The sequence below is a fragment of the Ambystoma mexicanum genome, chromosome 1q (assembly GCF_040938575.1).
Source record: "Ambystoma mexicanum isolate Mex_15411 chromosome 1q, UKY_AmexF1_1, whole genome shotgun sequence".
Taxonomy (NCBI): domain Eukaryota; kingdom Metazoa; phylum Chordata; class Amphibia; order Caudata; family Ambystomatidae; genus Ambystoma; species Ambystoma mexicanum.
The window spans coordinates 1481647030-1481672954 of record NC_090922.1 but is presented as its reverse complement, the minus strand read 5'-3'; the positions used below and the strand labels follow the sequence as shown (position 1 = coordinate 1481672954).

At 46.5% G+C, this 25925-nt stretch overlaps 1 protein-coding gene across 1 annotated transcript in view; it reads left to right on the top strand.

The window, feature by feature from the left end:
* Nucleotides 1-25925, top strand: part of LOC138550118 (uncharacterized) — a 494885-nt gene that overhangs the window by 19645 nt on the left and 449315 nt on the right. The window contains exons 3-5 of the mRNA XM_069642386.1: nt 1930-2059; nt 7387-7540; nt 9805-9927. Coding sequence (XP_069498487.1) covers nt 1930-2059; nt 7387-7540; nt 9805-9927 — 407 coding nt within the window. The remainder of the gene's footprint in view (nt 1-1929; nt 2060-7386; nt 7541-9804; nt 9928-25925) is intronic.

Below are 25925 nucleotides of genomic sequence, written 5' to 3'. Positions count from 1 at the left end.
CCCATTCTGGGCCGCTACGGTCTTCGTTTTGCGTTGGGGCTCCTCTGTGCTTCTTCCGCCTGCTGGGCTCCCTTACTCTCCCGATGGACTCTCTTAGATGTAGCAGTGCATGCTACACCTCCACTGCTGGGCACACCGGGACTACAGCCTTCCTTGGCTCTGCAGGGTCCGATTACCCTCTTCTACCACAGGCAGCGATGCCTGCTCCTTGTGGCCACTTCTGCTGGGCACACAATCTTCTTCTTGGCACCGTCCTGTGCCGCTCCTCTCCTTGCGCTGGTCCTGCGTGCTCTGACTGGTGGCACACAGGCCTCTTCTGCCTCTTGCGCCGTCTTAGCTTGCACGGTGCAGTGCCTACTTCAGTGTTGTCACCTAAAAGAGTGGTGTCCACTGATGTGCTGTCTCACTCAGGTGGTGTTGCCTCACTTTTAGTGCGGGCTTCTCTGGTACTGTGATGTGTCTCAGCCATATAGTGTTACTCCTCATGCCATTCGGGTGTCTCTCCCTCTGTCTCGTAACGCTGGTCGCTGGATCACATGTGTGCAGTGGACCCTCCTGCAATCCTGTGGCCTCTCTCTTGTGGGTCGATCTCGCCCACGGTGTTGTGTCTCACGCTGCGCTCTGCCAAGCTTGGCTGACTCTGCCCTGCCAATGCTGGCATCTCCCTGACTCAGCGCTGCATCTCATGTAGTTCCGGTTCTCATGCAAGGGCCAGTGATGTCACACGTGCAGTGCCGGGTCCCTTGAAGACACGTGTATCTATTTGCCTGCTTGGCCCGTACTCTTGATGGCGGGCGCACTGGCCAGTGCGTCGTGTGTTTCTCCTCAGCTGGGCACTCTGTGTCCTTCCCTCTGCTCCTATCCTCACATCATCTGGCGGTCTTCACGGCTTGCGCATTGGGTCTTCAGTGGGTGCTCACCACGACGGTTGTTCCCCCCTTGGTGCTGTGCTGCTGGGCTGTTGTCCCTGTTGGTACCAGTGTCTCTGCGCCGCTTCTGCTCTGCGGCCTGCTGCTGCGGGAAGCGCACCTCACCTCCTCTGCAGCCTGCGATGTTGGGCTCACTGCTTTATCCTGTCCCCTGGGCTCCTCTTGACTCGACTCTTCGCTGGGACGTCACCTGCACCTCCCGTACTCTGTGGCCTGCATAGCCGGGTACTCTTTGTGGGCCGCTCCTGGGTTGCGGTACGGGCTGCTGGGCTCCTCACACCCACCTCTCCTCCTGCGGGGGCGCCTCCTACGCGGCAGAGTAATCCTCCTCTCCCGTGTTGCTATCCTGTCCGCTCCGCTCTGCTGGACGCTCCTCGCCTGTCACACTGCTGGGCTCTGCGCACCCGTCTTGTTGGGCTCACTGTGCCCCCTCCGTCATCGACTGTGCATCATACAATCAGTTTAGTTCCATCAGCCGCATAGCGTAGGGTTCGAATCACTTCGTCGCCAGTTGTTGTACTCCTCACTGGGACCACCACATGGGGCCAACATGCACCTCTGCGCCTGCGAGCCCCGAAGGGGCCATCTCGTACAAAGACACACAGGAGACAGCTTAGGAAACAACCTCCTTTATTGCCCTCTACACAGATCTGTTCCCGGGCTCTAGTAGCCCCTCCTCTTCCTCCCTGTCCCTCGTGTCAGGTCCTTCCTCTTTGACTTAAGGTGGTCCAGTATTTAAGGTGGCACGCTCGCTTTCATCCTGCAACACCATGTTCGTCTGTGTTCCTCACTCGGGGAAATAATGAGACGTACACGTGGGATGTTGTATGAATGGGGACTCCTTTTCAGAATTAGACGGCCTTCTCTTCTTGCAGTCCCACAAAGGCCCTCAACTCTTGCTTGTGTGAATCCTTGTGGTGGTGGGGTGGGTGAAGTGGAATTACATCAAGAAACATTACAAAGGGGGCCTAATAATGCCTTGTCTCCTCTTCCCCGGCAGGCGGACATCACCCCCCGGCTGCAGCTGGGCCGCGAGTACAAGGAGCGCCTGCAGGAAATGTCCGACGCGCACGAGCGCCACCTGGCCGACATCCAGGAGCGGAACCGGAACCTGGAGCTGCAGCGAGACGGTGAGCGCGAGAGGGGGCGCTGCGCGGCACGCCGCCGCCGCACGTCACGCGGCCTCACGGCCTGTAGATACATGGGGAACGGGAGTGGCGGGAAGGGCCAGCGCAGCTCCTAACGCTTTACAGGAAGCTTAGTGACGTCACACGGTGCCGCCCCAACTAGTGCCAGGGACGTGTGAACCAGGCACTCAACCGCAACCACGGGACCAGTATGCGACGAGAGAGACGACGCGGGGCAGATCATATTTTAATTTTGAAAGGCCTGATTGGTGCACACGAAGTCTTATACACAATCGTTTGTCACAAAAGAAATCTTTACTACAAATTAATACATTATGCACATACATGAATATCACTATTGCAAGTCAATAAACGTGTTAAAAACCACACAGCTTCACAAAAAGGATCAACGCCCTTGATCCTTAACTCCCAAACAGTGCTTTCATTTTAATTCATAAAATGTCCTGTTCCAGACTCTCCTCGTTGTGAACAACTCTCCTAAATATTATCAGTATACACATATTTCAGTTTCTACCTCATTTCTCCAACCCAGGGCCGCACTGCACTGGCAGCACCGCCTCAGACTCACCTCCATATGCTTACCTGCCACCAAAACTTCTAGGGTCTCCAACTGAATTAGCCTGAACTTGACCAGGATTCTGCGGGCTGCCATATCTGGGAAGAATCTCATATAGGGTTGGGAATACATAAACGCTTTATAATAATCATGATATTCTTTTATAGGAGCTAATGTTGCTATTTTTGCTTCATTGTTCGCCCAGTCCCATATTTGTGTTTTCTTCCTTAACAATTTTAGTTGAGACATCATCTGTAAGATTCCAAACTAATAACATTTTTCTAAAGACATTTTCCACCGAATCTCTGAACAACTTCAACTGTAAATTTGCACCCAGGTGGAGACCCTTTTTTCAGGTTCTAATTTAAGTCTCATATAAAAGGAGCCCTACCTAACGTTTGCTTCCCATCATCCCCAACTCACTTTAAAAATAAAAGATGTTTCTGATGAGTGAGATGGTCCTTTTGCGAAACATGAGCTTGAAACGTGTCCCATGCCATATTAGATATGATCAGATTGTTTTCCTGAAATTTAAGTTTGGAAATTCCTCCCTACGAAAGGAATAGGTATTTTTTCGACAAAAGACAGTTCAAAAAAATGAACGAGCATTTAACAAGCATGCTTCATTAACAAAAATAATCTATACAGGTCATTTAAAAGGCTTTCATAAACAATTCCGTTTTTTTAAAGCTATAAAGTTACCTTTCAGTGTGATAAAAGGCACCGTTTGTTGTAAACATATAAAAGCTAATTAAGTGAGGTAAGTGCTTGTTTCTGTGTGTACACTTATTAGGAGAACCAGCTTCCCTAACTCAGCCACTCCTCTTCTAACATTTTATGAGACTCTCAGTCTCAGGGAGCCTCCACTCATATCCAGGAATTGGGCCCTCTGTGCAGGGCATCCGTAGCCTTTTTATCCTCAGCCAAATCCTGATGTTCAGGGAAGCAACTACCGCTGAGATGTTGTGGGGGACCAACATTGCCAGATGTACATTTAGGATTGCAGCATTAGAGCAGTTTAGCAGTAGTACTTTGCAACATTACTGCATAGATACCGTTGCAAACTAGATTACTTGTGCACAGTGACAAAATGGTGGCAGCCTGCATGAAAAAATAAAGGAACTGTTGACTGTAGGAAGGAGGGTTTTGGTGAGGACTGCCTTTAACTTGGAAAGGCTGAGTTTTTAAGATAAGCTTTTACCAGTTAAGATAAGCTTTTACCAGTGAAAAGAATGAGCTATGCTGGATTCTGCAACCCCTATGGTCTGCAACCCGAAAGACTGATGGACTCTAGGTGTTTGTCTGTGGATAGAGAATTGTCACTTTTAGGGGATGGTGTCTGGAGATTTATAATGGGCAAGCTACCATTCATCTGTAGGGCATGGAGGATTCTGGGCATTTCCAAAGCACTACTTCTTTTTTATTTTTTTTATTACGAGTTTTAATCACCAAAGTGATTTTTACAAGCTAGTCGTTAAATCAATCCAAAATGAAGAGATGACGAAAAGGAAGAAAGAAGAAAAAGACGAAGAAGAAGGAAAGCACTACATTTCACCTATTAGATTCTAGAAATCGTCTCACTCATAGGAACGTTGGGTAATTTGTTTATCCATCGAAATGATGCGTTCAGGGGAATTTTCAAGTCCCAAACAAAGTGTGACCTACCTATTACTTGAAGGATTGCTTGGTCTACTGATTGATCGAGAATCGGTCCCCTTAAGGGAAGGGTTGTAATGGGTATATTCTCAGAGACAAAAACAACCTTTCCCTTTGTTAGGAAAGATATTAATTTTGCTGCTTTCCTCCCATTGACTTCTATGGGACACTCTTTCTTTGTGCTTTGTTTTTGATTGCTGATGTGATTTTTGGAGGTTTACTTCCCTTGCTTTATGCTGATTATTATGGGGAAACTGATCAGTCCCCAAGACTATCAGTACTGCAAAAGTCACTACCAGTTTAAATGGTGCAGATCCTTACCATTGGTGGTGCTGGTGGTGACTCCAGTCCAATTCCTGGATAAAAGAAGGGTTTCTGCAGCCATTCGACAGATCATCGTTTGAGCCAAGACCCTACGAAGAAGGGCAGCCTGCTGAAGACCAGAGGACTGCCGTTTCATCTGACCGCATCACCTCCATCCGGGACTTGGATGGAGTGGACAGCATCACCTTCTTTCAAGTCCCGGTAGAGCCCTGCTCCTCTGTCCTGATCTCAAGAAGGCTCTCATTGGTGCTTTGACCCCTGAACTAGTGGGAAAAACTAGCCTTGACCACTGCTCAAGTATCCGTGCCTGCTAAGCCTTCGGAAGTGTCCCTGGACCACCCAGTGGACTGATCAGCACTCTCCTAGACTTTCTTGTTTCAGCCACCATCGTTCCGAGTGCATCCAATGAACTTGGAGGATCTTCAACTTTTGCTTCAAGATGGCTTCTCCTGCATTTTCAGCCTTCTAGTCCCAACGGAAGCTGTGTAGGGCCTGCTCTTTTGTTCACCAACTGAGGATCGCCTGTCACCACTTCACTGTGTTGACTGCCATTAAATCCCATTTTCTCTGCTCCCTGGAGGACTCCTTAAGTCACCCGCTCCACAGAAGTCTTCTTTCGTTCGTGGCAAGGGTGTCCAGCTGGGCAGTCGCTAGACCAACACGTACCGCGACCGACTGAAACTAAATCCCTTGCACGAACACAACCTCTGCACCCGCTCCCTCAACTGGACCAAGCACAAAAGTACATGGCCTCAATGAATTCTGGAACCTCTGAAGTGGTCTTAGGGAAAATCGGAGTAAGGGAAGTAAGTTAACATATATGTAAGTCCCACTTCCTCCCTCCTGTTCCCCCACCTTTCTCACTATGCTTCCTTCCTATTACCATCTTCTCTCTCTCACTCATGCTCTCATTTTATCTGTACCACTCTCACCTTCCACTAACTACATTAACCACTCCGATACTCTCACACACCCCTCTCTTCCACTCTTTTTTCTCCACACACCCTTTGACACATATACCACATTCACAACAATTTCTGAAGCTTGCTACCACTCTCAAACACGCACTACCTTACCTGCACTCTCCTCCAACACATCCACAAACTTATCAGCACACCGCTTCACTTTCTGCTATACGCCGACTGGTCTCTTGTTCCGCCTTCTCTCTTTTCTAACTCACCTGCACATCTCTCATGCTTGCACCTGGGTACAGTGCTTTAATACCCTTGCCTATCTTGAGAATGATCACCTCCCCTTTCCATTGGTCTCTAATGCCACCAGTCCTCTTTGGTAAATCGTCTCCTGTGCTTTCCCATAGGTCTCAACCATTTATGTCCACAAGGCGGGTGAATTCACCTGATTTTGTTTTTGGCGGGTGAGACGCCCATTGGCATGAATGGGCGTGCAGAAGGTTTGGAGGGTGACTCAGCCCTTTACAAGGCGGGTGACACCCGCCAAAAGCGTGTGAGTTGAGAGCTATGGCTTTCCTCTGGGGCTGGTCTTCTACAACAAAAAGTTTCTAAGTTCGTGGTTGGTCTGCCACCTTTCTGTTCATCAGCGTTTTGTCAGTTTTCTCGGTTGGGGCTGTCAGGGTTCATCGTGGTGGCCTCCCTCTCCATCTTGTGAAAGCTGCATCTTTGAGGCTTTTATGCTGATCGTCAATTGAGTGAGACCTGCAGCTATCGCCCTCCTTTTCCTGTTCATCTCGGGCTGCGTTTGGCACATTGGTTTCTGGATGTTGTGGTACTTAAAGGAGGGAAAAATACTTATGCCTGAAGAAAAGGCAGGTAGGCATGGCGGAAAACATGGCTGTACAACACAAGGCATAATCTAGGGGGGTAAGGGGCTGGGTCTCCCACAAACAAATCCCTCACCCCTCCTCTGGGGTAGGATGGGGTCTGGCATATACCCTGGTAGGTCTTCTACCCCCAGTTGGGATGTGTCCCTGTTCACCCTTAACACTGTCACACATTTTGCATTTTGTCTCTCCTTCCTGGAAAGGGTTGTGCTCACATTAAAACCAGTGATGTTTTTTTCTGTGAGAACCAATGCCATGTATATTTTTTGGTGTTGGCCATTGATTGGTTGGCAGTGCTGCTAAACAACTTCCATTTGTTGCAGTTTGCACAAACACTAGCAATTAACAAAAATAGAAAATGACAAATGCAAATGTAGACACTGCGGCATTGTTCTCTAGTCCCTTACAAGGTGTGTCGGAACCACAGCTCCCCCTGCAGAACCTATCCATTCCGTCCTCATAGAAACACGTATTGACAATGCTACCTCAGCACAATAACAATATTCCTGCAGGACACACATGATGGTGTCATTTTCTACATATACCATGCCAGTCCCCGCCTAAGGGGATGCCTGTGTCCTCCTGTTCAACTTTCAGCCATAGAAAGGCACTGCTCACCCTAGTATATCTGTGTTATTTTTCTGTCTCCTCTCCTCCCAGAGAGCCACAGGGGTGTGGAGTGAGACATAGAGACCACAGAGATCTCTATGACCTAAGACAGAAAGAAAAACAGATGGATAAACAGATCAGAGAGAGAGAGAATGCGGGAGAGAGTGAGTGAGAGGAAGCACACAATTGCTCTAGGCCGATGTATAACACACCAGGTGCACCTAGTATTTAGATTATGTTAGTACCATTAATGAGATTCACATTTGAGGTCTGACCTCTGCATAATAGAATGCCTGAGAAAAGCCTTTAGAGAACCTCTTTAGAAAGCTGTTAATTTCCTTCAAATGCTGTCCGCTTTCCTAACAGATATCCGCAGGCGCCTTTCTGCCTTTGCCAGCCAGGGGTCTGCCACCACACACATCGAGCAGATGCTTCTGGAGCTCAAGACCCAGGAGGAGAAGAACCAGCTAGCTCTAGATGCCTTGAGGGACCAGATTGGCCTCATTCAATCAGAATCCAGGTGAGAATCTACGCGGGGAACTGTATCTAGCGAGGTTTGTTGGCTTGTATAATCTTACTGCATCTAGAAGAGACTCACGATTCCTCATGTCGGGCAATGCATCTCACCTCCTAGCCTAGAATTAGTCAATGAACATTTGCAGAAAAGAAGAATACAAAGTCCCCAGTGAGCACGATTAATGGTTAACTGTTACTGAACGTTGATTGGTCTAGCTCAGTGCATTAACACAGGGGCATGGACTGTTTTACTATAGAATGTTGTCTAGGGATTGGTAGAGAACCTTTCACTTTCTCCGCGTGAATGGGTTCAATGGATTATGAGAATGGAAGATAATCTTGTATTGGAAGTCTAGGGCTTGACTCCCTGATTGCAAATCTTTCATCTAGTGATAAATTGGATGTTTTGGCATTATTGCAGATAGCCTTTTACCAATACTACTAGGATGGACTTGACAAGAGTACCTACAACCTTTCAATGTTTGAATGAGATGGTCCTAGTCAATGGATGGCATTATTGTACAGAGCCTTCACTGATAAATCTGAGTTAAACACATTGGAGTGACAAAAGGTAAATATAAGGTTTCCATGTTTGGACTGGATGAACCTAGGGGATGCCATAATTGTTCAGAGCCGTTCCACCCCTCGAACGTGAATATTTTATTGGAGTGATGCAAGCATACAGAGCTTTACACCTGTAGGCTTCTGTAGACTCTTTGAGCTGATACTGTTTTGCAGAATCTTTGACCTCTAGGGCTGCATTGCCTCAGTACATTCTCGCATGAGGAGCACCTATCCCAGTCAGAGCATACAGAATGTCATGTGTATTGGTAGCATTCTCAGCTAGACTGGCTAGCCTTGTCGAATTAACCATAACCATTCACCTCTACAAATGGACTGGCTTATTAACTTGGTAATTTGACATATAACCTTTCTTCTCGTGGATCGTTCTGGGCAATCAGCAGAATCATCGAGAGCTTTCTACCTTTAATAGGACATGGCTTAAGTGTTTGTCATTGGCGTCGAAAGCCTTTCATCACTAGGTACTTGATGGACTCAAGGCTGTCTATGCACACATAGAAGCACATGGGGTAATTGGGTTTGGCAAACAGAGCCGTTCATCTGTAGTGGTGAACAAGCTCATTATGTTGGCGTGGGTGCATATGTGCTGTCACCTCTAGGATTGGTGGGCTTGGTTATATAACCACTCATGGCTTGATGGCTCAAATGGCTTGATCCTGAATATAGATACTCCTCAACCCTTAAGAATGGATGGATTGAGATTGCAGCAGATGTATATGCGCTGTATGGAAGTCCATCTGAGAAGATGTTTGTCCTTTCCCTGAGTGTGTACACCTACATCTCATAATGCCCGGTCGCAATCTATGATTCTATGTTTGTGTGCGCGTTATGGCTGAGTTCAGGTAAAGTGAGTTACCTTGATCAGTGTAGCATATATTTGAAGGGTATCACCAGGCGTAGGGTGAAACAGAAATTAAATGTGCTCTGACATGATCTAACTGTTGCTGGTCTCTATGCATGCTGTGGTGGGATTGTGTCAATCTTCCTGCAGAGGAGCAGTCTCTGCAGGAACCGTCCCATGCAGAGATTGTGAAAAAATCACAGGTATACGGGAAAGGGGAGAAATAGACGCAAGCAAAGCTTTGTCCCGGGCATAAACATAACACAAAGTGAGTAACACCCTCTGCAAAATGCACGGAGGTGCCTCTGAGTTTACCACCATCCAGATACATGCTCTGCCCTTGGGCCTATCCAGGGGTATCTGAATATTGGGGACCCTCGTGCACTGCGAAGGATGTTGGGATGCCTATTATGCCCCAGCTTTGAAGGGATTTCATTACCCCTTGCCCTCTGTTTTTTGCGAAAATGTGATTATTGTTTCTATTAGAGTGGTCCTGCGCAATGGGCATATCTTTCTGGTATTTGAACATAATAAACCCCTTTGTCTTTCTTCTACGGGCCACTCCTCTACATGCACACACGTCTTTTTTTTGGGAGGCCGTTAGCATGAGGGATCATTGCATCCACAAACACTGAGCTCTCTCTCTTCTCTTAAATGTCCAAATGATAGCTGTGGGCAGCCTGCTCTCACCGCTCTACCCTTCCAGAAAAGCGGTTTTAGAGGCAACCCCATTATGATGATTCTTAGGAAATGCTTCCTTTATAATTTTCAGAAACAGTGTAAGGGAGAGGACCCGCTGAGCCTGGAATTAACATGTTGCTGTCGTTTCCATTTTCCTACGACAGAGCTAAGTCTGATGACGCAAAGAAGGTGAATGTGCCGACCACTCCGGAGAAAACGGTTGAGAAACCACCGCTGAACTTCTTTCCCTTTCCAGCTGGCAATGGGTCTCTGTCCTCTGAAATCAGGTGAGTAACTCATCAGAAATGTGAAAAGTCGGGGTCAAGACTGGGGTATCAAGTAACCCATGCTCAGCCCATTGATTGAAATCATGCACTTGCTGGACGAAGGCAATCACCTCAGATCTATTCTGATCTAAGAGTCTGTCTTATTTGATCACATTGGGTCTCATGCATTTCGCAGTATCCTGCCAGTTAATCCGGCGGCATACCACCAAACGGTGATACCATTACTGGCACCTGGTCTGACTGTCAGATTACAGGTGCCAGTGAGGATACGTGAATCCCCATTGCATGGAGTCCCATAGGACCCCCCTAGGGGGATTTGCCGGTATTACCAGCTCCAGTAATTAATACCGGCTGTTTTTTTCCCACTGGGGTGCCTGACTTACCTCCAGATCTTGGCTTGGGGTAAATCAGGCCACTCCCTCGGCAAACCTATAGTATGCCGGTCCGAAAAAGCGCTGGTAATCGGCATTACCAGCACATTACTTGTAATTACGGCCATTGACTTTGATTTCCTGACCAGTTCCCCAATTGACAATCAAATGTAACAGCGAGCTAAAACCTACACAGAAATTGAGGTCAAGAAAAACTGATTTGCAAGCATGCATGCAGCAATGGGACATGACCCAGTCCTTTGCAGTGATTCAAACATTCTGAAATAGGACTGAGGTCCATGGGTGTCGACGGTAGTGTCATTGTAACTGAATATCGGGACCAATAGGGAACCAATACATAGAGCGATCAATGTTTTGCTGACCAACCGGAAATAATTATTGGTGAAGTGGGAAACATTAGTGGAGTACAAACAATATCAGAGCATTTATGGGACCCAATACAGGTGCTTGTTAAGTTCTGCACAGGAGTCCAATGCACCAATTAAGATCTTGTTGGAGCCATTATGGTAGCCCAATGGAGTCATTACAGCCGTAGACAATAGCAACCAGTACAAGACCAAAAGACACCAAACATAAGAATCTGATAGAATCTAAATGGATCCCTATGGAAACCAGCAAAGGATCCCTAAAGAAACAATGTGAGAACCAGCGAGGACACAGGAACCCCAAAAAACCAAACATGATCCCAGGGTAACCAACACAGCAGCCCAAGAGAAAAAATCCATGATTCCATGAGGTTGACACAAAAACAGAGCCCAGAGGAATAAAAACATGAGCCCTGGGGATCCAAAGGGATATCCCAAGAAAACTCAGACAGGAACATTGGGGGGACCAACAAATGTACGCCATAGAACCAATGCAAGACCCAGAGATATGTAACCCATGACACCTAAAGAACCAAAACATTAATCTAGAGAAACCAGTGATATAGCCAAAGAGACACAATCCAGGATCCCAAGAGATCTGAGACAGAAATCCCGAAAAACCAATTCAAGAGCCCAGGGTAACCAACAAATGAGCCTAAGCAAGCATAAACAGAAAATCTTAAGAACCAAAATATGGGCCTAGAAGAACTAATCCTGGATTAAAATAAAACAGACCCAAGATCTTCAAAGAACCAAAACAGGACCCCAGGGCACCAACAAAGGAACCCTAAAGAAGTCATACTGGAGCCTAAGAAAGCCAACACAGGGATACCGAAGATAAAATACACGAGATGACATGAGCCCATGGAAAGAAATAGATTGGCCTTACTAGAGCCAGAGTTATCATATTGAACGACATCTGTGTGGCTAAAGAAAGCGACAAGGTCTTGCGTAGATCATTGTGAATATTGGGATGTAGAGGAAGAGACATATCCATAACACATCGGGAACCTCCTTCGTCAGGTAGTAAGGTTGTGTCTGGAGTACTGATTCCAGTTTTGGAGTTTGATCTTCAGAAGGGTAAAGATTGACAACAGTTTGAAGATGGGTTGCAACAGAGAGAATGTGTTATGTGGAGATGCTATAAAAATCTTTTCACCCTATTGAACAAAGAAAGAAAGCTTAACTAGTGCCCCTTTTTTCTCAATGGTAAAGATTTGTATTGTCTCTTCTGTAATATTTGAACTTCTGGAGTGAGCTGAGGTGTGTTGCTCCTTATGGTGGGTAAAAAACGTAACCACTGGGTGTTGCTGCCAGGTGTCATGAATTTTCATTGGTGCTGAAAGACATGTTACAGATTCCTGTGTCCGATATTAATGGCTGGATGGTGCTCAAAAGGTTTTGGGTCATTTTGGTTACTTGTTCAATACTGTTTCATTATCAAAAAGTCACAGAAGCTACAGAGTAATTAAAAAAAGACAATTAGCTAAGTGATCAGCAGCTAACAAAAATAACAGAGTTCCTAATTCTGGTTGTAAATTACATGTCGGCCATGAAAACCTATTGTTGAAGGCAGTAGGTATTGTTACACAGTCCCCTGCCTGGCACTTAGGGTGAGTATGGAGGTGACTCAGGGGACCACGCTTCAACACCCGCTACATGATGTTGGAACCAGGGGCGGCAAGGGAAGGATCCCCTGGATCCCTCCACAGCACTGTGTGCCTGAAGCAGGAAATAATCACAGAGAGACTTCACCTACCTCTGGTGTTTAAAATGTGATCCAAACAGATGAATGACAGTTTCCACGGCTTGCTTCTCGGAAACATGGACATTTATCGGAGAGGAGAAGGGAAGCAGAACTCTAATACTGTCACAATCACACCTAAATATGGGAAGAGAGTTCGACACTCTCTCCCCAACCACGGAAGCTGAATGAATCGACCCCTTCCACTGTGGTTGGCACAGGTACCTGGTAGTTATTATACAGGACATCACATGGCAGCCAATGGGGGAAAGAGTGATTAGGGAGAGGTTGTGGATGGGGAGGGGTATTAGGAACACCCGAAAGAGGGATAAGAAAATACCTAATTTGGATAGGACTGGGGAAACACAGGGTAAAACCTAACCTGACCATGTAATAGCATATACCATCCTATCCTCCTAATCTGTTCCTCTTTTCTCACACACATGCACCCCCCATAAACTTATTCCTGCCTTGAACTCAGGAAATGCAACTTAATACATGCACCACCTAACATGAATACATAGAGAGCCAAAAATGTTTAAGCGGAATGGAACAGACAAACGGGATAATATCCCTGCATGAAAGAACGTACACACGGCCCTTTTGGGCAAGCAACAGAAGCACATAAAACAAAACACATAAGGTTAGCACTCTGGAAAACAGCATTAGTTATCAGCACTAAAACCATAGAACATAACTTGATTCATGTCCCCTAAAACACATATTGTATGAGCTTCATCTCTATCATGCCCAGTCCGTGCAGTTCGTGCAAGGTATCAAAGAAAACATAGCTGTTTTCAGCTACAGTTCATAGTGTGTCTCCATTAACACGTGGGGTAAAAACCCCTAAGTATATCTGCAGCCGCAACTGCTCCCACACAGACACTATTTAGTCAGCAGCACATAATAGCAACATGTCCATTACAGTGTGGGTACTTATCTTTAGTCCGGGAGCCCCGTGGGACACCCGGACGCAGCAGTAACAGCAGAATTCACCAGTCCGGCAGCGTTCGGCTTGCGTACTCCTCCTAACTGTTCCTCAAGCCGTCATGGAACGCCGCAGAGCATAACCTCCTCCCAACTTCCTCGAACATCCAAAATAAGCCGCACCTGACTTGCACCGTTACCGGCTAATAAGCCCCTCCTAATGGGCTTCAGCTGGCAATGCGCGCAGCACAACAGAACTACATGGCGTCCAGGGCCTGCTGGGAATTGAAGTCTCTGTCCTTATACCTTCCAACCGTGTTACCGCTTGAACTGCAGCACCCCCTGCCTAGCCCAACCTTTATTCCTGACAAATACCTTGACAAATAACTTGGCCACCACAGTCTACATATGGACTGTGGTGCTAGTCCCACCACTGCTCCCTCCCAGCTGCCATGAATATGAATGTGCCACTGAGCGCTTGCATTGGAAGAAAAATCCAAGGTGGCGAACTAGCTTATTCAAGGCTCAGTATGTGGGGTGGGCCAAATAGGGAAAGACAGAAGCCTCATCGGCCAACCAATCCCGATCCTGCAGTCATCACCAGCCACAGATTTAACCTGTATTACAGTGTTGAGCCCAGGGTAAGAAAAAGCCAGGCAAAGAGCATCCATCTACTGCTGTCTCACAGAAGCAGTAGGAGGAAGAAGCTCATGATAGAACACAGAGGAGGTTAGTTCACAGATAGCTGGATCGACCGAACAGAGACTTAGAGGCAGGTGCCCTGGTACGAGTGAGAGTTGTTAAGATGGATTTCTAGAATCTGGCCTGGTGGACACATTTTAGGAGGCCACCAGAGTTATGATGACATGGAGCTCTGAGAGGTTAGCCAAAACCCCATCAAGGTAGGCGGATGAGCAGCCAAGGCTTAGGCCCTTATTAGGAGTTAGCTAGTATCCCGCCGGTAATTCTGATGGGATACTGGCAAACTGCGCCTACCATTACAGGCGCCTGATAGCCCAGTATGACCAGGATATTCCATGTGCCGGCAACTGTGGGAAATCCCCATTCCATGGAGTCCCATAGGACTCCGTAGAGGGGATTGCCACAATTACAGGCATCAGTAATGCCGTTGCCAGTAATTGTGGCATTTCTTTGCTGGTGGCGGCCTGATTTACCGGTAGATCAGGCCTGGAGGTAGATCCGTGGCTCTCACCGGCAAACTTGTGTTTCCCTGGTACACAATGCTGATGCCAGAATTACTGGCTGTTTTACTGTTTTTTTACCATACCGGGGAAACAGTAACAGGAGAGTGTGTTTTGGGTTATTGGCCCACACAATATAATACATAATAATTCAATTTAGACAGAAAGTTATAAAAATAGTAGTAATATCACACAATACTCTATAATACAAGTATATACATTCACCAGGAAGTTCACTTATTATACTTCATCAAATAACTTACACAAGCAATGCAGGTAAGTAAAGCAGATGCAGTAAGCCTGGGAACCCGCCACAACCTCAATACCCTAACTTTAGAAGTCCAAACCCTAATATGAATGGGGCATTGTGCCTAGAAAGTCACAGGTAAAAAGTCTTCTTGTAAAAAGGATGCAATGGGCTTGTGGCGGTGATTAGTTTCAAACTATTTAAAAGTTCTACAACAATTTACATAGAAGACAGGTATGGTCTCTCCTTTCCTCCAGACCCAAGGCCAACCTAGGGGCAGAATACCTGACCCAGGTTTGACAACTAAAGGTGTGTAAAAGGGAGATAGTAGACAAAGGGTTTTGCACTCAATGTTATCCTATCGAGGATGGGTGGGACAGGCACAGGAATGTGCCCGTTCTATGGTAGCCCATGCCACTGAAATAGCGGACATCATCCAAAATGAGAACCTAGATCTCTTGGCCATTACAGAATCCTGGCTTCATCCCGCAGCTGGTCCAGCCATCATGCTAGCCATCCCAGATAATTACACTCTTATACGCATGGATCGCACCACGTCTAGAGGCGGTGGCCTTGCTATAATTATCAAAAATCACCTAGCCCTAAGACCTTCCCCACCCCACAATACCACCTCCTTTGAATCCCTCACAACTAAACTCACTATTGCCAATAACCAAACTATTACTATTCACCTCATATACCGCCCACCAGGCCCCTTAGGTTCCTTTGAGGAAGACCTTATGAACCTATTATCTGATAATCTAAAAAATTCCACCCATTGTCTTACCCTAGGCGCCTTCAACCTCGGATTTAATGACCCATGTGACCCTAATGCACTACAAACTAACAGCACCCTCGAGTAACTAGGATTCTCCCAAAAGATTACTGATCCTACACACATCAAAGGAAGGACCCTCGATTGGATTGCCGCACATAATTGCCCAATCAGCATCACTTCTATAGTGCCGCTGTCTTGGTTCGACCACCCTATAGTATCTTTCACCTTAGACGCCACCACACCCACCAACAACAGCATCCTAGCTCCCACTGCACCTACTAGAAATAAAAAAGATATCACCCCTATAAACCTCATCCCTCTTATTCTACCCATCTTAAACTCCATCTCAGATCAGTCCGACCCTACCTCCCTGGTAGAAACGTACAACGAAGTGATGCTTGCCCCTCTGGACACTATCGCACCACTGAAAATTAGGAAGAGCAAACCCCGCCAACACTTAAACACCTGGTTCACTCCCCTACTGAAAGACATCAGACAAAAGAAACGCCAAAGTGAAAAAACCTGGAGATCAGACCCCTCCGACATCAATAAAAAGAACCTAAAGAAATTAGCCACCCTCTACAAAAAAGAAATCATCCTTGCGAAACAAACATCCTACAACACCCATATCGCACAAGCCAAATCCAACACCAAAGAATTATTCGCCATCCTAAAAGAAGTAGAATCCCCTATCAAAGCTCCCGACTCCTGTATCAAGGATAAAGACTGGTGCACAGGCATACAAAATGCCCTTGCTAATAAGATAACTACGCTTCAGACGAAGATTCACAACAAAAAAGCTTCCATAACTACCCCTAATACTGTCAACATAGGCACCCCCCCCAAGACTACCATGAGTCATCCTCACTCTTAAACCCTCCAACTGCCAGGGCGACCCATGTCCAGCCCAATTCATAAAAGACGCTGCTCGTGAACTCTCACCCTTCATCACTAAACTTATAAACGCCTCCTTCACTTCAGGTATCATACCTGGCAATTTGAAATATTCCTGGGTCCTCCCCCTCTTCAAAAAGCAAACCTTGGACCCCTCCATCCCTACCAATTACCGCCCCATAACCACTGTGCCGTTCCTACTGAAAATCCTGGACAAGGTAGCCTACCTACAAATTCAGCACCACTTGGAACTTAACCACCTCCTAGGAGTCCGACAGCCCGGCTTCAGACCACAGCATGGGACTGAGACTGCACTCCTAGACCTTAAGGCACAAATAGACACCCTAAGAGACAAAGGCACGACTTCACTTCTACTACTCCTCGACCTCTCTGCGGCATTTGACCTGGTGGACCATGCAATACTTTGCAACCACCTGCTCACGGCGGCCTGCTTCTCCCATGAAGCAGTCGCATGGATCCAGTCCTTCTTAGATAACAGGACAATGCGAGTCTTCTCCCCTCTAGCAGCCGCAGACCCTGCACCCATCTCATGCGGCGTACCCCAAGGATCATGTGTATCTCCCACCCTCTACAATATGTTCACAAAGCCCCTTTTCGATGATCTAGTCTGTCTTGGTATCACCTACACTAACTATGCAGATGATACACAGATCCTCATCCCGCTGACGGGAGATTATGGATGGCCTCCCACGGTATATGCCTGAATGATTACAAAACTGAACTCCTCATTCTAGGCACTTCTTCTAACATTAAAAAACTAGGCCCCAACTATGACGCCTTCACAATCGACAATAACATCATTACTGTGGCCAAAGTAGTTAAAACCCTTGGTTTCTACATAGACTCTACCCTCACTTTTGATAAACAAGTGAATGCCATGGCTTCAGCTATTTCCTACACCTGCAAGTTAATTAGGGCTGCCAAGCCTTTCCTCTCAGCTAATAACTGTGTCATTCTAGCAAGAGCACTAATCCTATCGAAACTAGATTACTGCAATGCCCTCTACATAGGCAGTAACAAATACATCACAGCCAAAATACAGACACTCCAAAACAATACCCTGAGAGGCGCCCTAAACGTCCCTAAGAGCGCCCATATTTCAGATCTCAGGAGATCTACTAACTGGTTCACAACAAAAGACAAAATCCTCCTCAAAACAGCATCACTCACACACAAATGTCTCAACCACGCAGCCCTGCAATACCTCATAGATAGATTCACCAGACAAACAGCCTCTCACCCCCTAAGAAAAGCTAACTCCAACCTCCTGCTAGTACCCAGATTCAAACTTACTAAATCTGGCGGGAGCAGCTTCGCTGTCAAAGCAGCACAATTTTGGAATTCCCTTCCTCCTGCTCCAAGGGAAGATCTGCCCTACCGGCAATTCAGACACAATTTGATTCAATGGCTAAAAGATCATGATGTCTAATTCTCACCCTATGAGGATCTTTTTGTATACTTGTTCTGCCTTATTTATGCCATACCTGCACTATTGTAAACCCACTGCATATACCTTTGTGATTCTGTAATATTACCTGTATTCTTAAACGCACTGTATACAGACCTGCAATTCCCTGACAATACATATTCATTGCAATGTAACCGCCGCTGTACCCTTATGTCTAATCTGTAACCTGTAACCAAGTTGAACAACCTTCTTTTGCCTTTGTGCCCGAATACCCCGGGGTCTGGTGCGCAATATAAATAAAACAAACAAACAAACAAACAAACATAAAACAATGCTTACTTGTCCCTCTGACTCTGATGATCCCAGATGTCTTTGTGGATTACTTTGGGGTCACTGGGGGCTCGATCTTCCGTCCTGTGTTCTCATGAGAGATGCCCAGGAGTTGCAGGTTCTAGGATTCTTCTGGTCGGGTGCAGCTGTTGGAGAAAAAATGCAGAAACCATCAATACAGTCCTCTTGAGGACACAGCTATAAGCGTTTGCAGGTGACGATAGGTGCCTTTCTAGTTGCGGTCTCAGAAGCTACTCTAGGATAGGTTTCTTTGAAGATGGGAAGCTGACATTCGGGGGGAGATGGTGACTTGTGGCACAAACTGAGAACCACCAAAGCTCTGGGTGCAAATGCGGAATGGTTTTGATGAGATAGCCCATGAGAGAGCTGGCCAGTTCACTGGGCAACCCAAGGACACTTCTGAAGGCTGTCGGTGGCTGAATCGTTGAGATGGCGTTGTGACTAGTTGGTTCCACTAGTCCAAGGGCTCAAGCACTGCTCAGGATCTCCAGAGATCAGGAAGAGAAGCATGGCTTCACCAGGCCGGACACTGGAAAGGAAGGTGGGCCACCTCAGGTGGCGACATTGGGTCATTAACTGGCTGCTCTTCTTAGAGGGATCCTTGGCTCCAGCGATGATCTGAAGGATGGCTGCAGGAGCTCTCCCATTATCCAAAATCTGAGCTGAAAGCAAGTTCAGGAACACCAAGGGTAAGGATTTGCACCATTCAAAGTGGCAATAGTTGTCCAATCAAGGATAATTACTGGTTGCACATCTGCCCCACATGCAGACTTTTTGGTACCAAGAATGTGAACTGGGATTCGACCGTCCTAGCCCCCCTTCCTGTGGCACACAAAGGCTCACTAGGTCACGAAAGCAGCAGCTTTCCTGGGCAAGTGTATGACCTTGTAGGGTGTTACTTGACATGGCAAGGCACGAAGAAGGCCAAACAATATGGCCAAAGAACAAACAAAGATCTTGTGGCAGCCATTTTAGGGCACAAGCCACGGTTAGTAGCCGATAGCGGCAAATGCGAATGTGCACACCAAAAATAATACAAAAACTGTACAAATGTAACTGGTGCCACCAACCTGTCTATAAGCTCATGGAAAGGTAACCAAAAATCCCATGTTTAAAAAGCTATAGTGACTCAAAAGTGTCCCCATTGCACTGCAAGGTGCAAGTGTGTGCACTGTTAAAAAGTACAAGATTTCAAAGAGGAAACAAAGTGTCCCAGTACTGACAGTCTGAAGGACCGATCGCTTTCCCTATAATAAATAAGCAAAAGGCCGAAGAAGCAAAGCTGAAGGATTTACTTCCTTTCAGAAAGTCAGAAGAAAAAACAGAGCAAAAAGAATGGGATTCTATAGAAAACTATGGAGGGAATGTTGCAAAAAGAACATTTCCTGGCAAGAGGCGATTTGGCAAGCGGGTAAATAAGTCCGGATTAGCTGAACATATAGTCCCTGGGGACAGTGAATCACCATAGCACCTAGAGGACCTTCTTTCCATCTCACCTGCTGGGACGATGCTGGTAGCCCTAAAAAGAGTGTTGTTTTTACCTGAAGGACACTACTGTGCCTGGGGCTCGAGACAGAAACCCTCCAGGGAATACAGATGATTCGAAACCACATGGAGTGATAAACAAGAGACTGGGTGATGCCGGGCAGAGACCCGTCGAGACTTTTCTTTGGGGCATTTTTCTGAAGCAAGAAGACGACCCTTATTTGCTAGCCGCCTGGATTGCCCTGTTTGAGGTGTCCATCCTTTGCATATATTTCATAATCATAATTAATCTTGACAAAACCAACTTATGAGTTGTGACCTCAGTGGTCTCCAAGTGGCATTGTGACAATATGTATACACTAAGAACAGAATTCACAAATGTATCTATGAAGGTATGAATATGTGCACAGCCGTTGCGCATTTACTACGGTTATTGTTCGGGCTCTTGGCTCAATGAGCAAGAGTCCTATCATTTTGGAAGGTGATCTCAATAGAATTGTCTGCCCATTACTTTATAAGTTTACAGCTGTTTGTCCATTGCTTGCTGATGATAACTAAGTATAACCCACAGGTCCCTGATTTCATTATTAATGGTGCCAACTCCTACAGTCTTCCTTCTGAAGTGGGGTATTGAGAACAGCTGAATTCAATAATGTCCTGGGAGGATAGCTCAGCGGCAGCGTGCGCGTCTTGGAAGCAAGACGACACGAAGCAACAACGTTCGATCCCCGGGTCCGCGCTTAAAAACCTCTGGGTGTTTAAGCGCGTTATAAATACGTAACTAAGACAAAAAAAAAAGCACAATTTCGCAACTAATTCCTGTAACAGCGCCTCGATGCCTGCGGGCTGTGTGAGCGCTATATAAATGTAAAAATAAATAAATAACAATAACATCTGTTATTCTCAGCACTGCAAAACTGCAGAAACTGAACTAGCAAGCTCTGTATTAGGAGCATGATTTATAGAGGTAAGGAAAAGCCAGAATTACAGCTGAGAAGCCCAGGGAGCTCTCAATGCTTTGTTCAAGAGTACAAATGTACAAGACAAACTCGAAGACACAGCCAAAGAGTTTTATATTTTGCAAATATATATCAATAATTATCTAGATCTCATTATATGTCATTTGCCAACATCGGCACCAAATGAATATCAGATAAAGCGAAGATCACCGTGAACATAGAGTCACACCACTCTATGACATATAACAAAGTCAATAGTCAGGCACAGAACAACAGGGATTTGGTGGCTCACAGGGCCAGAGGAAGCCACAAGCTTTGTGATGTGTACCCAATGCGGATGTGCAGGGAAGTCAATGGCAGAGTAAGAGCTACAGCAACACATGTGCCTTAGCTCAAGGCAAACCACAGGGAAGTGAGCTAAGAGCTTGTGAGATGCAGGAATAGACTCACAGTACAACTGAGGGCCTTGATACTCTGCTTGCATCCCTCTATGCGTTCTCATCAATAGAGAAGGATTGGGTGAAGATGCAGAGGCTTGCATATCTTACAAGAGTGAGGAAGGCAAAGAGACCATTCAACCTGCTGGTGCAGGAAGCCTCGTCACAATGCCGCCTCACCCTCTCAAAAGAGGCAACTGCTGGTTTTGAGCTCTCGGCTCATGCACTGCATTGCAATTATGAACTTAACAACCCTCAAACACTGCAGCATATGCGAGTAGTATAAAGGGAGAAGGAGACATATGAGGGAGATGGTGAAACTTGTAGACCCTGAACATTTAGGTGACCTGGGATTGACCAGAGACAGGCTGAACCACTGACCAAGATTATTGAGGCACTTGAGACAACGATGCCAGTTTAAGGAGCAGGAGAAGAGAAGGCAAATTGATTTGAATTATTTGGAATATTTGTAACGTGCATCACATGATGGTACCGTACAGAATAAACTACATCTGGGCGCAGGGGAACAGAAGACAGAAATCAAAGAAAGGGGAAAGGGAGGATTATCAGTAAAGGAAGGATTTCAAGCTTTTCCGGAAAGCAAGTAATGAGTTGGCACTAGAACGCTCTAATGGAAGTGAGTTCCACAGATGGGGGCCCGCACAGAGAACCACCTATCACATCTGGTCTTGTAGCAAGTGGAAGGTATGAGTAACAAATTGTTGTCTTGTGAACGCTAGGACCTGGCTGTCTGATATGGTTGTAACTTGTAGGAGAGGATTGCCATCTTCTGTCACCACATGGGTGCTTCACCGGCGGGCGCTGGTGCCACACAGAGAGAAACTACATAAATCCTAGTGTTGGGACTAGGCAGGTAGCTGGAGAGAAAACCTGGAAGTGGCTGTCTACTGGCCACCATGGCCACCATGATCTGAGTTTGGAGGTAAGGGGGAGGAATTTAGGCCTGCGTGAGTTTTCCAAGGCCATACTCTCCTGTCTCAACTGTCAATATCTTCTCCTCTTAGGGGAAATCTTCCCGTCAGTCAGTTTGGAATATTATATCAGCAACAGTATTAGAGGTAGGGACCCTGGCTTAAGCAATTTCCCATAGACATTAGAAAAAAACATGATCAAGCTCTCCTATATTTCTGGAAGAATGACACATAAATTAAGTTGATCTGCGTCTATTCTTCTAATCCTTATCAAACATTTTACTAACATGGTGCACAGTGAATTCTATCAGTAGATGCGCTCAGCGGCTGTTGCAGAATACTCTTTTTTTATTCTTTAACTCAGAACCTCCAGCCATAACCCCAGCACACATATCAAGTACATGTGATAGTACCAACATGATATGTAATCCTGCACAGGGGCACTCCCTGCTGCAGGGGTCGCATGCCAGCTAACTAAAGATTCTAGGTGAACATATGTTTACATGGGGGTTATACCAGGCTGTGCACATGTGCAAGCAGGGCACACCAGAGCCTGTAATGGGCTCAAGCGCAGGAGGGGCGAGCCTTAGCTAGTGGTATATAATACCTTTTAGGCTGGGAGGGAGGGAGACATTTCTGTTGTGTGGCGAGTCAGAAGGACACGGATACTCTGAGGACATATTTCAAGTGGTTTTGTTAAAGGAAAATTATAACGCCTATCTTTCCCTATCACTATGGGTGGTCCCTACCTGAGTTACTAAATAAGATGCTTGCCAGGCATTTGTGAATGTTCCAAGGAATATGTCCGCTGTCCAACCTAACCTAACTGACCCTACTACTAAGTCTTAGGATTCCTTATTAATATATAAGCTTCAAATAGTATCTCGTTATTTCTTATAAATAGCATTAGTTGATCTTTCACAAGATTTGTATTCCAGGTTACTAGAATCTTGGAAAATAATATTTCGCTGGTAGACCTTCTCTCCTGGACAATTATGGTTCACCTTGTTCTGGTCTATTTGATTTTGTATAATGGTCAACGTGACAATTCTTCTGAGCTCTGGCTCATAATATTCTCTTTCTCTTATGTGATAATCTTCTTGTATATGATATATGATATGATATGCATTTATAGCACTCATGTACACAAGTGTTTCTAGGCACCACAAGACAAGGTAGGGAAGACATAGGGAGAACAGGACAAACGATCTTACTAGGCCTTGTGTCATTTGGATTGTACAAGTACGACAGTAGAAGTGCAAGGGGAAAGAGAGGGGGAAGCACATGGGAGGGAGGGGATGGGGAAGTGCCAGCAGAGCAGCATGGCTCAAAGTAAGTGCATCTAGGGCAGCATGGCTCTAGGTAAGTGCAAGGAGGCAGGGGGGGCTGTAGGCGTTACAGTTACAAACCCTGAGTGCGAGGTAGGCCAGGAGGCAGTGCAAAGGAAGACTGGCCATGGAATAGCCTTGTACCCAGTGAGACTGAGTGAACCAAGTAACCAGTCGGCACAGCAGACAGGTAAGTTAGCAAGGGAGCGAGAGAGAGAAGGCAATGGAAAAAGGAGGGTCTTGAGCTGCTTCCGGAACATAAGTCTGAGAGAAGCAGAGAGGCCATTGCAGAGGGAGGCGCCTGCAGAGGAGAAAGATCTACCCCTCACTCTCTGCCTGGAGAAACGCCTGACCCTCAGAGAGTTGGAGGTAGCTGAGCAAAGGCATCTAGGAGGAAGGTATTTCGGAAGAGAGAGTTTGATGTAGTGCAGGCCCATGCCCCAGTAAGCCTTGTGGATGATGCAGAGGGTCTTGAACTTGATCCTAGCAGCCAGTGGGAGCAAGTGAAGAGATTTCAGTGCTGGAGAGATATGGTCCCTGGGCTTGAGGCCAAGGATAAGTCTTGCAGTTCTGTTCTGGATTAGTTGCATGGGCAGATTGAGAAAGAGGCTGTTGCAGTAGTCCAGCCTGGAGAGAACCAAGGCTCTGGAGACAGTGAGCTTCTGAGGGAAAGTGAGAAAACATAGAATACCTCTGAGGAGGTTCAACTGGAAGTGGGCCTTTTTGGCATGGTCCATTATATGAGGATAGAAAGAGAGAGTGGAATCGAAGAGGACGCCAAGGTTTTGTCCCTCACGAAGGCGAGGGTAAAGAGCCCAAGGAGGGTAGTCAGAGTGAGAGAGCGAAAGCGGGAGCAGGGTTCCCAATGTGAAGGATCTCTGTCTAACTGGCATTAAGGAAATATTGATAGAGGTGCACCAATCCTGAATCGAGGATAGACAGTCAGAAATGAGCAAGGTAGGAGAGGAGACTGAGGGATATCTGAAGGAGAGCTGAGTGTCATCCACATAACACTGAAAGTTAGAAGAGAAGGTGGAGATCAGGTGGGCCAAAGGGGCCAAATAGACATTGAAGTAGGACATGGGAGGGACGGTTCAGGAGGAAGGAGGGCAGTCACGCCAGGGCCTGATCTGTGATGCCTAGGCCCACACAGGGTCGGTTAATCAGGGTGGCCATGTCGAAAGCAGAGGGAAGGTCAAGGAGGATGAGATAGAGGGAAGGCTGGAGTCGGGGGTAGAGAGCAGATCTTCACGGGTGTTCAGGAGAGCAGTTTCCGTGCCTCTGGCTGCTCTGAAGCCAGACTGATGGTCATGGAGGCAGCCAACAGATTCATTATGGAGGGTAAGCTGGCAGATGGCCAGCTTTTCCAGAGGTTTGCCGAAGAAAAGAGTGATAGAAATCAGCGATAGTTTGCCGGGTAGGTAGAGTCGGCAGAAGGCTTTTTTAGGAGGGTGTGCACAAGGAAGTACTTTGAGAGAGAGTGGAAAGACCCAGTGGCGAAAGAGTGAGTGCAGAAATCTGGGGTATATCTAAACTTGGGGTACTCTCCCCTTTTCCCAGCATATTGTTATTTTAATAATTCTTTCTCTTATATCATAACACTTTAAGTTCATCAGTTTCACATTAAACTTTTAATCGTGAATTGTATTGGGACTAATTTCTTGCACGGTATAAGGATTACCGTTGTTCCCGTTCCCCCTGTCACCTCTGACTGAAGGAGAATGTCTCCGGGATTCTGGTCCCTCCGGGAGCTTCCTTCTTGCTCCAGATTGCTGTCGACTTGCTCTCAGCGGCGTTTCCTTCCTCAGGTTTTCTCTTCTCCTTGTGGCGACCCAGTATTCTGCTGTGTGATCTGACACCTTGTTGCTTTGTGCTTGCAGTGGTATCAGCTGTAGTTTGTGGGTTGGCCGCCCACCATGGATTCTTTGTGGCAATGCACCACCTCCTTCCGGGCTCCTGCCCATTCGTCTTCTCGTGGTGGGGACTCGCCGTAACTCTGGCATCTCCCAGTGCGAGCCTGAAAGTCACTGGCTTTACTGCTCATCCCTTCTCCGCTTCCTCTAGGTGGTACGTAGCTCAAGGCCGTCCCTTACCTGCATGTGAATTCCTCTCTCGCCACAATGGACGCTCCACGGACGCCATGTCACTGTGCTCATGAAGCGTGCCAACGTGTCCACGGACAGTGTTCATCACCGCGGACGATTTGAAACTGCATTTTCAGCCAATCTAGAATGTTTCAAGTTGAAAGTTTACCCTTCCAGAGCTCCTAGACCTATTCTCCACTGTGTAACATCATTTGGATTGAAAGATGAAGTAAAAGCCCTCTTCACGCTTCCTTGTACTGGGTTCGTGCTCTTCTTTGTCATAGTCTTTTCTATATTCAATAACTGAGTTGTTTTGTCACTGCTCTACAGGCCATTGTATTTCATGGTCCGAAGCATGATTAACTAAAAGGCTAGAATTAGCTAACTGCTCTAACTTAGGATTCCTACCAACATTATGAACAACAGACTAGGAAGAAAGGACAT